We start from the raw sequence: 14131 nt of genomic DNA, 5'->3' as shown, positions 1-14131 counted from the left end.
AGTGTTGAACGACGACCGGCTGCAAGCCCGAAATTTGTTTGAACAGTCAACTCGCCGGGAAAATTTTAAAATTCACAACATTAAATACTGATTGTGCGTTTCACTGTTGTATGTAAGTCTGGCTATGCGTGTGGCCAACGGCTTCTAAGTGTATATAACTGGTTTCTCCGATAGATAGTTGTCAGTTTTAAGTCTTGTCGGTTTTTATCTTAATAGATTTTGCTTGCGTTATAATTTCGGGTCGTCCTTTGTGTGATCTCCATACTGTCCTTGGTGAGCAGGAAGTCGTGCATCAACTCAAGGTTATTTTAACCATACTCAACACGCGCTTTTTTTTTCGAAAAGCATGTCTTTCTACGGATTCTGATTCTTTAATACGAGCCTAAAATAAAATACGCCGAAACGGAATATTTGTCGTCGTAAAAAGCGCTTGAATATAGCAATTTTTCACAAAATTCGACATCTCCATTTTTCAAGATTCCCCAAAACTCAACTAATCCTCCTTTTTTACAGTGTGGTTGAAACTTGGAACATTAAATTTCAAACCTAGATTTAATATATTTGTACTCGCATGTGTTAACTGTCAGGGAGTAGCACAATAGCGTAGATGATAAACCAACAGTTTGCTAATCGTTTGCTGGACAATGTTTCTTTCATGTTTAGCCACTGCTTTACTACAAGATCAGTAGCTATTGTAGTAAGATGTTAAGTAAGATGTTAGAAGCCAGAATACTCTGAAACATCTCAGGAGTTGAAAAGTGCAATATAAAGGAGGAGTCGTCACCGTCGAAATGGTGCTATTGCCCCCCCCCCCCCCCCTCCCCAAATTAAGACCTGAATACAGAATACCACCATTTTGAAAGGGCAAAGGAAACAGTAGTGGAAAGCAGGGTGTTTGTATTTCGATTATCTTAACCATTTTAGAACCATCCTCTGTGTGAATAAAACAAAAGTTGAACTGGGTGATTGCTTACTACGATTAGTGTACACACATTAGACTTTTGCTCGCCAATAAATAAACACAAGCTGGAAATGATATTAATCGACGTTAGCCATCCCATATATGAATTAAATGAGTTTGCGACTATTTCTGGTTTGTGCCCAACTTCTGAGGCCCGAAAAACTAGGGAAATTTTGCACTTAGTTCAGTTTTACACTTACAATACACGAACGATACATCCTGCAAAAAAATTCCAAAACAGCAGAATAAAATAGCATAAAATTTAGCGTAGAATGACCCACTTAAGAATTAATAACGGTTCAGCCTTTTAGCAACAATCGATCGTCAAAAATCGACAATTTTTACCATATTGTTCGTAAAAGCAAATTGTGCTCATGTTCCGATGTCTATAACTGAAAAACGGCTACTCAAAAGTAATGGAACTTAATAGGAATATAAAAGAAGGGAGGAAGGTTTATCTGTTTAGCAAGAGTAATAGAAGGCAGATTTCAGACTACCTAACAGATCAAAACGAAAATTTCTGTTCCGACACTGACAATGTTGAGTGTTTATGGAAAAAGTTCAAGGCAATCGTAAAATGCGTTTTAGACAGGTACGTGCCGAGTAAAACTGTGAGGGACGAGAAAAACCCACCGTGGTTCAACAACAAAGTTAGGAAACTACTGCGAAAGCAAAGAGAGCTTCACTCCAAGTGTAAACGCAGCCAAAACCTCTCAGACAAACAGAGGCTAAACGATGTCAAAGTTAGCGTAAGGAGGGCTATGCGTGAAGCGTTCAGTGAATTCGAAAGTAAAATTCTATGTACCGACTTGACAGAAAATCCTAGGAAGTTCTGGTCTTACGTTAAATCAGTAAGTGGCTCGAAACAGCATAGCCAGACACTCCGGGATGATGATGGCATTGAAACAGAGGATGACACGCGTAAAGCTGAAATACTAAACACCTTTTTCCAAAGCTGTTTCACAGAGGACGACCGCACTGCAGTTCCCTCTCTACATCCTCGCACAAACGAAAAAATGGGTGACATCGATATAAGTGTCCAAGGAATAGAAAAGCAACTGGAATCACTCAACAGAGGAAAGTCCACTGGACCTGACGGGATACCAATTCGATTCTACACAGAGTACGCGAAAGAACTTGCCCCCCCATCTAACAGCCGTGTACCGCAAGTCTCTAGAGGAACGGAAGGTTCCAAATGACTGGAAAAGAGCACAGGTAGTCCCAGTCTTCAAGAAGGGTCGTCGAGTAGATGCGCAAAACTATAGACCTATATCTCTGACGTCGATCTGTTGTAGAATTTTAGAACATGTTTTTTGCTCGCGTGTCATGTCGTTTTTGGAAACCCAGACTCTACTCTGTAGGATTCCGGAAACAGCGATCGTGTGAGACCCAACTCGCTTTATTTGTTCATGAGACCCAGAAAATATTAGATACTGGCTCCCAGGTAGATGCTATTTTCCTTGACTTCCGGAAGGCGTTCCGCACTGTCGCCTGATAAACAAAGTAAGAGCCTACGGAATATCAGACCAGCTGTGTGGCTGGATTGAAGAGTTTTTAGCAAACAGAACACAGCATGTTGTTATCAATGGGGAGACGTCTACAGACGTTAAACTAACCTCTGGCGTGCCACAGGGGAGTGTTATGGGACCATTGCTTTTCACAATATATATAAATGACCTAGTAGATAGTGTCGGAAGTTCCATGCGGCTTTTCGCGGATGATGCTGTAGTATACAGAGAAGTTGCAGCATTAGAAAATTGTAGCGAAATGCAGGAAGATCTGCAGCGGATAGGCACTTGGTGCAGGGAGTGGCAACTGACCCTTAACATAGACAAATGTAATGTATTGCGAATACATAGAAAGAAGGATCCCTTATTGTATGATTATATGATAGCGGAACAAACACTGGTAGCAGTTACTTCTGTAAAATATCTGGGAGTATGCGTGCGGAACGATTTGAAGTGGAATGATCATATAAAATTAATTGTTGGTAAGGCGGGTGCCAGGTTGAGATTCATTGGGAGAGTCCTTAGAAAATGTAGTCCATCAACAAAGGAGGTGGCTTACAAAACACTCGTTCGACCTATACTTGAGTATTGCTCATCAGTGTGGGATCCGTACCAGATCGGGTTGACGGAGGAGATAGAGAAGATCCAAAGAAGAGTGGCGCGTTTCGTCACAGGGTTATTTGGTAACCGTGATAGCGTTACGGAGATGATTAGCAAACTTAAGTGGCAGACTCTGCAAGAGAGGCGCTCTGCATCGCGGTGTAGCTTGCTCGCCAGGTTTCGAGAGGGTGCGTTTCTGGATGAGGTATCGAATATATTGCTTCCCCCTACTTATACCTCCGGAGGAGATCACGAATGTAAAATCAGAGAGATTCGAGCGCGTACGGAGGTTTTCAGACAGTCGTTCTTCCCGCGAACCATACGCGACTGGAACAGAAATGGGAGGTAATGACCGTGGCACGTAAAGTGCCCTCCGCCACACACTGTTGGGTGGCTTGCGGAGTATAAATGTATATGTAGATGTAGATGTAAAAACTGAGAGTGCCATACATCACAGTTGTAGATCATCAATTTCTGCATAAAAAGAGCTCCTACATTTTAAAGTTCACTCATTCATTTGCAAAGATATAAATGAAAATGTAAAAGTATTCGTAGCGAAACAGAAAAAAAAACGTGCATGGAAATGCGGATATGTTGAGTTTTGCAAAAATTTGAAATTTCTGATTTTCTCAATAAAGGAGCTTAATGATGAACTTCAGTTATTCCTTCATCAGTCCCTATCTACTTGGATGACGAACATTATATTTATACAGTAATATTCTTTGAATCAGCAATATTGACTATCACTAAAATATATCTCCTGTAAAATTCTTTAATTGGTGTTTGTTGAGTTTTGTTAAAACGACCTCAATTTACACGTTATTTTGCACTTCCATTTCTCAACACGAACAGTAAAATAACACACTTAAGAATTAATAACGGTTCGGCCAATTAGCCACAATCGATCGTCAAAAATAGATAATTTTTACCATATTGTTCGTAAAAGCGAATTATGCTCATGTTCTAATGCCTGTAACTCAAAAACGGCTGCTCAAAACTGAGAGTGCCATGCGTCAAAGTTGTAGATCATCAATTTCTGCATAAAAAGAGCTCCTACATTTTAAGATTGACTCACTCATTTGCAAAGATATAATTAAAAATCTAAGGTATTCGTAGCGAAAAAGAAAAAAAAACGTGCGTAGAAATGTGGATATGTTGAGTTTTGTAAAAGGTTTTAATTTCTTATTTTCTCAATAAAGGCGGTTAATGATGAAGTTCAATTATTCCTTCACCAAACCCTACCTGCATGGCTGATCAGGATTATATTTCTAATATTTTTTGAATCATCAATATTGAGTATCACTAAAATATATCACCTGTAAAATTCTTTAATTGGTGTTTGTCGAGTTTTGTTAAAAAGACCCTCAATTTACACTTTACTTTGCACTTCCGTTTCTCAAGACGAACATTGGAAACATTAAAATACTAAGCTTATCAGAATCATATCTCTTAGTACTGGAAACAATAATTTGTTAAAGTGTAACACATGACATAATACATCCAAATTGTTCTATCACTGCAGCACCCAAACTTAGTCATTGCCCAATAAATCTACATTACTTTCTGAGCAGCCTCTACAGATGGTGTGTTGGCAGCTGTTTCAACTCACTGGGCCGTGCAGTAGGAAGCGGTGAGGACTGCTCTGGTGGTGATGAGCGATCCACCCCATATATCTCCACCGTCAGCAATGATGAGGGCCTGGTATGGGAACTGGCCCACTCCTGCAGGGTGGCCATCAGTGATGCGACCATTTCCCTCTTTAGGTGCGGTCCTCTTTTCTGAAACAAGAGGTACAACTGTGGCACAGCTCTGTTGAATTCTCTGCTCTTTTCATCAGCCTGAGATCAACTACAAACACCAGATCTACAACTAATCAACAGGATCACACAGAAGGCACTTTACCCACCACAACCAAAACTTTCAGGTTTTTGAATTACATTAGACACACTTTTAGTTGCAATCGATCCATGTTGAGGAGAACCTACACAATGCAAAACAGGTCATGAAAGCAATATTAGGCAATAAATGTTTCCGACAAAAAACAAATACGATTATATGCCTTCCACAGCTCCCAAGTGAGATGATCTTCATGAATGTGGAATGAGTCAAAAAATGTGTACATATTTTCGTTCAAAAGATAAAAAAATCAATACAAAAACAGATTAAAACTGTGTGCCCGACCGAAACTCGAACTCGGGACCTTTGCCTTTCGCGGGCAAGTGCTCTACCATCTGAGCTACCGAAGCTCGACTCACGCCCGGTACTCACAACTTTACTTCTGCCAGTATCTCGTCTCCTACCTTCCAAACTTTACAGAAGCTCTCCTGCGAACCTTGCAGCCTGGGGGATGTTTCCAGAATGAGATTTTCACTCTGCAGCGGAGTGTGCGCTGATATGAAACTTCCTGGCAGATTAAAACTGTGTGCCCGACCGAGACTCGAACTCGGGACCTTTGCCTTTCGCGGGCAAGTGCTCTACCATCTGTGTGGCTGTGGCTAAGCCATGTGTCCGCTATATCCTTTCTTTCAGGAGTGCTAGTTCTGCAAGGTTCGCAGGAGAGCTTCTGTAAAGTTTGGAAGGTAGGAGACGAGATACTGCCAGAAGTAAAGCTGTGAGTACGGGGCGTGAGTCGAGCTTCGGGCACACAGTTTTAATCTGCCAGGAAGTTTCATATCAGCGCACACTCCGGTGCAGAGTGAAAATCTCATTCTGAGTACAAAAACAGTTTATAATACTTATTTACAGTAGCTTATTATTGCACTGAATTTGTTCGGAAGTCAGATTGTACTGATACTCGCATTATTTGATAGAATTAGCAACGCACGCTCATCAGTTGCTTAGTAGGTAGCGTGTCATATTTGGGGGATTTTCGTAGTTATATCTGCAGATGACGAAAATATGCGGTTTAACTGATACACTGCACTAAAGATGTTTCCAAAGTGCATCAATTTTAGGATGATTTGTTGTGGGAAGGTGTCACAAAATGTGACGTCGGTAGCTAAACAAGCTATACATCTTATCTTGGAGCTAGTTCTTGGCAGTATTTAGTAGATGGTTATAAAATTGAAAGGAGAGTCTTCGCGCACTGGCTGATCCTCTCCAGACATGAAGTGAAAAAAGACAAAAAAAAAAAAAAAAGAAAGGCACGTCAAAGGAATTGTCCGAATGGGACGGGAACCGGTAGATGTGATGTACATGTGCAGACAAAGAAATGATTACAGTTTTAGAAAAATTGGATGATTTATTCAAGAGAAAGATCTTTTCTAGTTGAGCAATCAGTTAAAGTGTTGGCCCACTTCTGGCCCTCAAGCAAGCGGTTATTCAGCTTAGCATTCTCTGGCAGAGTTGTTCAACTCCCTCCTGAGAGATACCGTGTCGACTTATGTCGTCAGAATCCTGAGCAGGGTGGAAGGCCCTGTCCGTAATGCTCCTAACGTTCTCAATTGTGGAGAGACCTGCCTAAGGTGGGGTTTGGCAGGCACGAAGGCAAGCACTAGAAACTTTCGCCGCGTGCGGGCGGCCATTATCTTGCTGAAACGTAAGCCTGGGATGGCTAGCCTTGAACGGCAACAAACCGGGACGTAGAATATCGCCGACGTACCGCTGTGCTGTGAGCGTCCGGCCGGCCGTTGTGGCCGAGTGGTTCTAGGCGCTTCAGTCCGGGACCGCGCTGCTGCTACGGACGCAGGTTCGAATCCTGCCTCGGGCATGGCTGTGTGTGACGTCCTTAGGTTAGTTAGGTTTAAGGGGCTCCGGAAAGGCTCAAAATCATGAAAAGTTCAATTTTTACTTTTTTGCGTTTTCTGAATCTGCAGACTATTACCTTTTAATAGATATATAATTTATTCAATTCCGAAGACTACAACTATTTTTGAATTTTTTTTAAATGTGTTCTACATGGGCGTGACCCACTGTGGAGCTGTTAAACTGCTGTCAAATGGTGTTATTATTAACGTCCGTATTCATCAGGTACATTTTAGTGATGTGAGATAAAGTATGTGTTGTGGCTAACCTGTGATGGTTCAATATATATCGCTGGTGTGATTGTCGATTGTTTCATGTTTATTTACTCTGTCGTTATCTCGAAAATATTCGTAATTAATTCCCCAAGACTGTATTTGTAGGAATAGAAACACTTCACTTTGGTGTGTATGATGCTGTTGCGACTTTCAATGATGGCAACATTGTAAGGTGCTAGGTATTTAGAAATATGGGAATGAAGATAGGTTCTAACATGGTGCGAGCGATGCTTGCTTTAGACAAGGAACGCCTTCGGGCTGCAGACAGGGCTGTAAAGAGTCTAGAAATACAAGCAAGAGTAAACAGGAGGAGGAACAAGAGGAAGCTGGAGGAGGAGTTTGCAGAGGATGAAGATAATCCATCCTATGGACCTGGAATGCACTAAAAAGTTAATCCAATCTTTGTCGCTCGATTCCCAAAACTTTTATTTTCTCATACTAATTACATGTTTTCTAAGGATCTTGCAAACATATTTGTTTCAAACTTTCAGTAAATGTTACACAGTACCTTCTGCATAATTTAACACAGCCTTTTTCCAAAAAACTGTATATTTTTGAATATCTAAATAAAAAATTGCAAAAATATGTTGTGAATTTTCATTCCAATTGAAAAAAAAAATCATCTTTAATAACTAAACTAAAATTTTGTAAAATCCCTGTGTTAAGTTGTAGCCCATATTCCAATAAATAATCTGTAAAAGGTTCAACTTCCTACCTCCAATACTTTGTGAGGAAAGATATAATTTATAAGCGTTATTATAACATTGCAAGTATAGGGCGTTCCGGAGCCCCTTAAGTAGTTCTAAGTCTAGGGGACTGCTGACCTCAGATGTTAAGTCCCATAGTGCTTAGAGCCATTTGATTCGTAAGCGTCCGTTTACACCTGTGCCCACTACGGGTCGACACCATGCAGCTGTAACTCGCCCCACAGGGAAGTAGAGGCTCCCAGTGCGAAGTATGAATGGAATCCGTCACACGCACATGTTCAGGAAGAAGCATGCAGTGGGAATTAAATTGGATGATTTTCAGGGAATTATGTTCGGAAATGAGATACTAAAAGTTGTAGATGAGTACAGTGTGCTCTCGATTACCTGTGGTAATTGGGAATTTGAAAGTCTAATATATAAGAAACTATCAGCAATCGAAGCTGATAGTTTCTTATATATTAATGGAGAGATTGTTGTGTTCCTATTTGGACAGCAAAATAACTGATGGTGGACAAAGTAGAGAAGGTACGAAATGTAGATTGGCAAGACCAAGAAAATCAGTTTAATAAAGGGAAATTTGTTAGTATGTAATATAAATTTAAATATTGGTAAGCATTTTCTGAACGTATTTATTTGGAGGGTACAGAAATTTGGAGGGTACAGGGTGGACGATAAACTGTTGAGAATAGCTCCAAAGATTAGATTGGGAAGAGTGAGTAAATACTGAACCGACTTGAGAAAAAAAGAAAATATTGAATTTTACATTCATTGGGGAAAGTGACATCTACCACTATCAAGGGGACCATCAGACCCGTTAACCACAGATTTTGATGAATCTTAGGTACGTTGTAGAAGATGTTGCCGTGAATACACGTCTAGCGACTTTTCATGCGATGGCGCCTAGTTTCAGAGAAAATCGATGTTGATATTTTCCGCGTACCTCCTATACCTGTATATTATTCATGTTACGACCACGCGGAAGAACGGCAGTGGGTAATGTTCCTGGTTATCACGCTAACGTTTTGATTCAAACCATACCTGTCTATCTTCTTTTTTTCAGTTTCATTCTACAGAATACCATCAAACAGTATATTCCATACAAAATAGTCATTTTCGGTGGAGTAATTCACCTGCTGTTCTAGAGCGGAAATCCTGATGGGTGTTGTAGAAGCAACCGGAACAAAAATTCGTAGAACACAATTCTCAGTGAACGGAAGCAACTGCCTTGCAGGTACTCCGATTTCTCAGAGCTGAGATCGTATTCGTTTAAATTGAAAAAGATTGTTATTTCTTGAATCAACTTCAATGCAAACCACGCATATTTGAATATTCCTTGGAAAACAGGTGCACTAAATTGAGACAGCATTAAGGATTTTATTTGTTATTATCTCTCCTCGAAGCGACTTCTCTATTACTCTTTAGCAAACAGGGAGAACGTTGAAATTTTTACGTGAAAATAAAAATTAAAGTCTTAAGAAAGTGGAATTATTTAGATGCGATAGTGTCTACAGTGCAGATGGATGACTTTCTTTCCTCTACAAAGATTCGATTGCATACCGTCTGATAACTCTGTCCTCCCCACGAATCGAGAGACCATTGTTCAAATACTTGGAATTCTAGTAGAGAACCACCAACGGAATCCACATTTTAACAAAGTTTGCTGTAATGATTGATTTGTTAATGAAATTACTAAAGCGAAAATGACTATTTTTGAATAATTTTGCATAACATATACTATTTAATGATACTCTGTATGATGAAATAAAAAATAAATAAACAGATGAATACTTGGGGAGGATTTGGATCTGCAGCGCCAGCGTGATGGTCGTAAGCCTTAACCGCTGCAGTGTTACCGCGTGGCCGAAAAGGTACTAACGTTGCGGTTATAAAAGGTACGCCTAAAACTTTAGAACCAATTTTCTCGGAAACTAGGAGTCATCGCATTAAAAGCTGCTAGCCAGGTACTCAGGATAACTTTTTCTACGTCATACCTCAGATTTATCAAAATCCGTGGTTCATAGGTCTGACGACTCCCTTGTTAGTAGTGCATATAAGTTTCTGCAGTGACCATCACATTCAATATTTTCAGGTTCCAGGAATTTTCTTTCAAATCAGTTCTCTTTAAAAAGTATGTTGTGAGCGAAAGTTAACAACAGTTAACGGAATCTGCGTTTTTTATATCTCTGTAGCGTGGGCATAAAGTAGCTCCTCCCCCTTTGGTATTACATCTTACCGAAAGTGTGTTGATGTTGCCAAGAATGTGGTACAACATATTTTCATGTTCTGTACCCTGCTAAAACATCGGTACCTCTTTAAAATCTATGTTGTTGGTATAAGTCCACAACGACTGACGATTTTTTTAATTTTTAGGCCCTGTCCTTACTAATGCGCATTATGGAAACTGACTTGATATTGCTAGCGTTAACATCCTTTTTTTGATTGCATGCCACTTTGAGGCTACTATCTCCTGTGGCACTAAGTTGAACATCTTGCGTTGTGTAAAGCTGACTAGTAAGCGTAAAACTGGGTCTTTTTTTGACGCAAACACCTTGAGTGCGAGTGCTAAAAGGCACTGTAATAGGAGTGAAACATTGTATGTTTTGAAAATTAGCCTAAATCTTCAATTGCCTTCAGATTTAACTCAGTCTTAGAACTTTACCTCTTTTAATTTACTGAAATAAACGAGAATGAGGTTAGCTGTAATATCGCAAAGCAAATGAACTTTGCATGAATTCAGCTGCGTTTTGATTTCTCTTGATCTTCAATATAATGTTACACGGCGATGGCTTTGTTGCACTGTGGAGGATGCTCTGTGCCAAAGTTAGTTGGGAGGAGGGGGGCTTCGTACCAGTTTCGTGTATTGGAGGCTGCTTCGTAACAGTGTGAGGTGGTCGAGGGTGCTTCCTATCAGCATGGCATTGTGGTGGCCTCTTTGTACCATTGTGGCTTGGTAGAGGGTGAATCGTATCAGTGTGATGTAGTGGGCGTTGCTTTGTGACAATGTCAAGTGGCTAGGGCGTTTTGTAGCAATCTGACATTGTGGGGAGCGCTTTGTATCAATGTTATATGGCAGAGGGTGCTTCGTCGCAGTCTTGCTTGGCGGAGGGTACTTTTTAGCAATGTTAAATGTGAAATGTGGAGGGTGCTTCGTATCAGTTTATGTGGTAGAGGGTTATTCCTACTAATGTTACGTGACCGAAGCTTTGTTCCAATGTGACATGGAAGAGGGTGCTTCGGTCCAATGTTATGTGCCTAAGTTTGCTTTATACCTATGTTATGAGGTGGAGGACGATTCATGCTAATGTTGTGTGGTAGAGTGTACTTCAAACCAACATTACACAGCTGAGTATGATTCATACCAGTGTTGCATCATGGAGATGGCTTTGTGCCCATGTAATCTAGGGTACTTCCTAAAAATGTGAGGAGGTGGAGAACTCTTTGTAGCAGTGTTATGTGGCGTAGGTTCATCACTACCAATGTTGCGTGGCAAGTGGTGCTACTTACGAATGTTGCATTTTGGAGGGTGCTTCATCCCATTTTTATATGCCATTGGATGCATTGTACTAATGTTATACGGCGAACTGCTTTCCACCGTTTGGATATAGTGGTGAATGCTACATACCAATATGACAGAGGGTGCTTCTTAATATTGTCCTGCTTCATGCCAGTGTTTTGTGGTAGAGGTTGTATCATACGAATATGTTGTCGTGAGGGTTCTTTGTCTCAAAGTTGCATTTCAGGTGACACTTTGTACCAGTGCTACACAGAAGAAAGTGCGTCATACCAGTGCTGCTTGACAGAGGGTCCTTTGTGCAAATTTGACAAGGTGGGTATGGATTTTACCTATGTGATTTAGTTACGGTCTCTTTGTACGATTATTATGTGATGGAATGTATCTAGCAACAATGTTGTATGGTGGAGGTTGCTTTGTATCAGTGTGACATGATGGAGGGTGTTTCTTAGGAATTTTTGGATTCAGAGGGTGTTTTACACCAAATTTTTGTGATGGAAGGTGCCCTGTACCAAGGCGAAATGGTAAAGAGTGTTTCGTACCAACTTTACAGGTTCAAAGACGATTTGTACCTACGTAACGTGACGGAGGGTGCTTTGTGCCAATGTTGCATACCAGAGAGTGTTGCTGTATACATGTGTACAGTCAACGTTCTGGAAAGTTTGCACTAATGACATTTTGGGTTGCATACAGGTGTCTGGCTTTGTGCGGATTCCTGTGAGGCAGGCTCGCATTACCACACAAACTGTACCACAATTATCGAAATCACGCAGGTTGTGCTTTGGTTTCAGCCAAACTTAGACGAGTTTATTGATAAATAATGCAGGCAATTTCTACAGGGAAATGACGTTATTCACTTGATTTTAAGATCTGCCTCGCCTTGAAACTGATGGGTAGAAACGTCGTTCAATAGTCAGTGCCAAGCGACCTTAAACTATAGCTTTGATCAGCGCCAGTTACTCTCATGCGTTTTGTACCGCAACAGAAGATACATATACGTATTCTGATAAATAATACGCAGAATTTATAGTTTCTTTAATGCTCGATTTTACTTTTCATGCAAACATCCAATTTTTATCCAGGATCAGAGATCGAACATTCTTCTGAATAGAATCATGTCCAAAGACGTTACTGCTTCTAGTATGTGTAGTGGTAGAGCAATGTCAAATCCAGCTTCCACCATGTTAGCCTTAGGCCTTACGAAGGTAGCATGTCACATTTTGGGGTTTTTGTAGCTATGATTGCGTGTTACGGAAGTATACAGTTTAACTCATACACTGCATCAAAGGTGTCTCCAATATGCATCAATTCTAAAAAGCTTTATTGTAGTGAAGTGTCGCAAAGTTATTATCTTCTCTTCACTTTTCTCCTTGGACGACAATCTCCGAGATACCACGACGCTCTTTAAATCTTGTTTTCAGCCGGAAGAAGCGTTAAAATCTCATACAGTCCGCAACATTTTGAAGAAAAACTGGGCCTATTAGGCGAATATTGGGCCAGATATTTGGGTGATTTCTGCTGTTTTCTGCTGAAACCATTTCGACACGTATTAGCTGCAGCGGTTATAAAGATACGTACTGTCAAAGTTGTTTGTGCACTGTATTCGAATATTAAATTTAATAGTTTTTACTCGTTCATCCAAATACTAACAGTGTGTTTGAATTTCGCTGCGTGCAGTTGCAGCTGTTACAGTTCTTAAGTTCTGACAAAATTGTTTGTGCACTGTTACACAATTATTAAATTTAGTAATCTTCAACGGTGTCTAATGCTGTTTGTGGCGAAAGAACGGTTTAATAATCTTTTGGAAACATTTGCTCACGGTGTTTTTTAGGGTTATGTGTGCGTTGAAGTCGTTCAGTAAATTTGGTGTGGTGGTTTCCAGCTGCCGTTTTTTGCTTTTTTGTTTTTTTTGTTTCTAGTGAAATATTACAGTAAAATTACATTCACTGTTTTAACTTCATCGTGTGTTCCAGTGGCCGCTTGAATTTTTGGTTTTAGCTAAGAATATTGTGTGAAGTTTTGAAGCTATTGGTGTTAGTTGTGGTTTAGTGGTATAAATCAAATTTGTTGCTTTCTTAGTAGAGAGAGAATTTCGAGACCACTATTGTTAGTTCTTTAAATAGTTCTGCTGATGAAATTAAACTTAGGTAATGTAGACGTTTACTTTTTCCAGTAACTGTAAAACTTAATCATGAATGAGAAGTGTGGGATTTGTCGTAGGTTTGTGAGTAGGGAGTTACAGTGTGGGATTTGTTGAAAGTATTTTCATTGGGGGACTCCAGTGAGGAATCTAGTGGGCATTTTAGCTAGGTCCTCTCCTGGGAGTGTAGAATTTGAGGCAGAAATAATTTGGTAGAGGAGTAGAAGCGTAAGATCTGTGCCCTTTAGGTACAGTTACAATACCCAAAGGACGAACTAGATAAGTTGAGGAGGGTGAAGGGTGCTGGGGAATGAGAAATAGCAGCTTGCAAGAACGCAGCTAAGAGGAGGAGGTATTCAGTTGTATTTTACATATATGCAATAGATTTTACACCTGTCAGAGTTGAGTGAAGAGAAGCCTCTTGTAGCTGTAGGTGTAGGAAACACGCAGCAGCGCTCAGCAGTTAGGAAACCTAAGTTAGCTTCAAAGTCTAACAGAAAGAAGAAGGTTCTGTTGCTAGGTAGTTCACAAGGTATAGGTGTAGGCCAGAAGTTGCAGCGTCCGGGAGTGAATATCAGGTCACCAGCATTGTGAAGCCTAGTGAGGATTGGCTCAGGTGACTGACAGCATAGGGGAGTTGTGCAGGAATTTTACGAAACAGAATCAGGTAATGAGTGTCGGTGAA

General features: G+C 40.4%; 1 protein-coding gene across 2 annotated transcripts in view; it reads right to left on the bottom strand.

Annotated features, from left to right (window-relative positions):
• The window catches only part of LOC126106607 (chymotrypsin-like elastase family member 1), a 61857-nt gene that overhangs the window by 35674 nt on the left and 12052 nt on the right, over positions 1-14131 (bottom strand). Inside the window, exon 2 of one of the 2 annotated variants that reach the window (XM_049912950.1) lies at positions 4679-4847. In XM_049912950.1, the coding sequence (XP_049768907.1) occupies positions 4679-4847 (169 nt within the window). Of the gene's footprint in view, positions 1-4678; positions 4866-14131 lie in introns of both variants that reach the window. The other variant, XM_049912949.1, reaches the window with a different exon arrangement.

This window comes from Schistocerca cancellata, chromosome 10, assembly GCF_023864275.1.
Source record: "Schistocerca cancellata isolate TAMUIC-IGC-003103 chromosome 10, iqSchCanc2.1, whole genome shotgun sequence".
In the NCBI taxonomy this organism is placed as follows: domain Eukaryota; kingdom Metazoa; phylum Arthropoda; class Insecta; order Orthoptera; family Acrididae; genus Schistocerca; species Schistocerca cancellata.
Note: the sequence above shows the minus strand (reverse complement) of the source record. Positions and strands in the feature narration are given on the sequence as shown.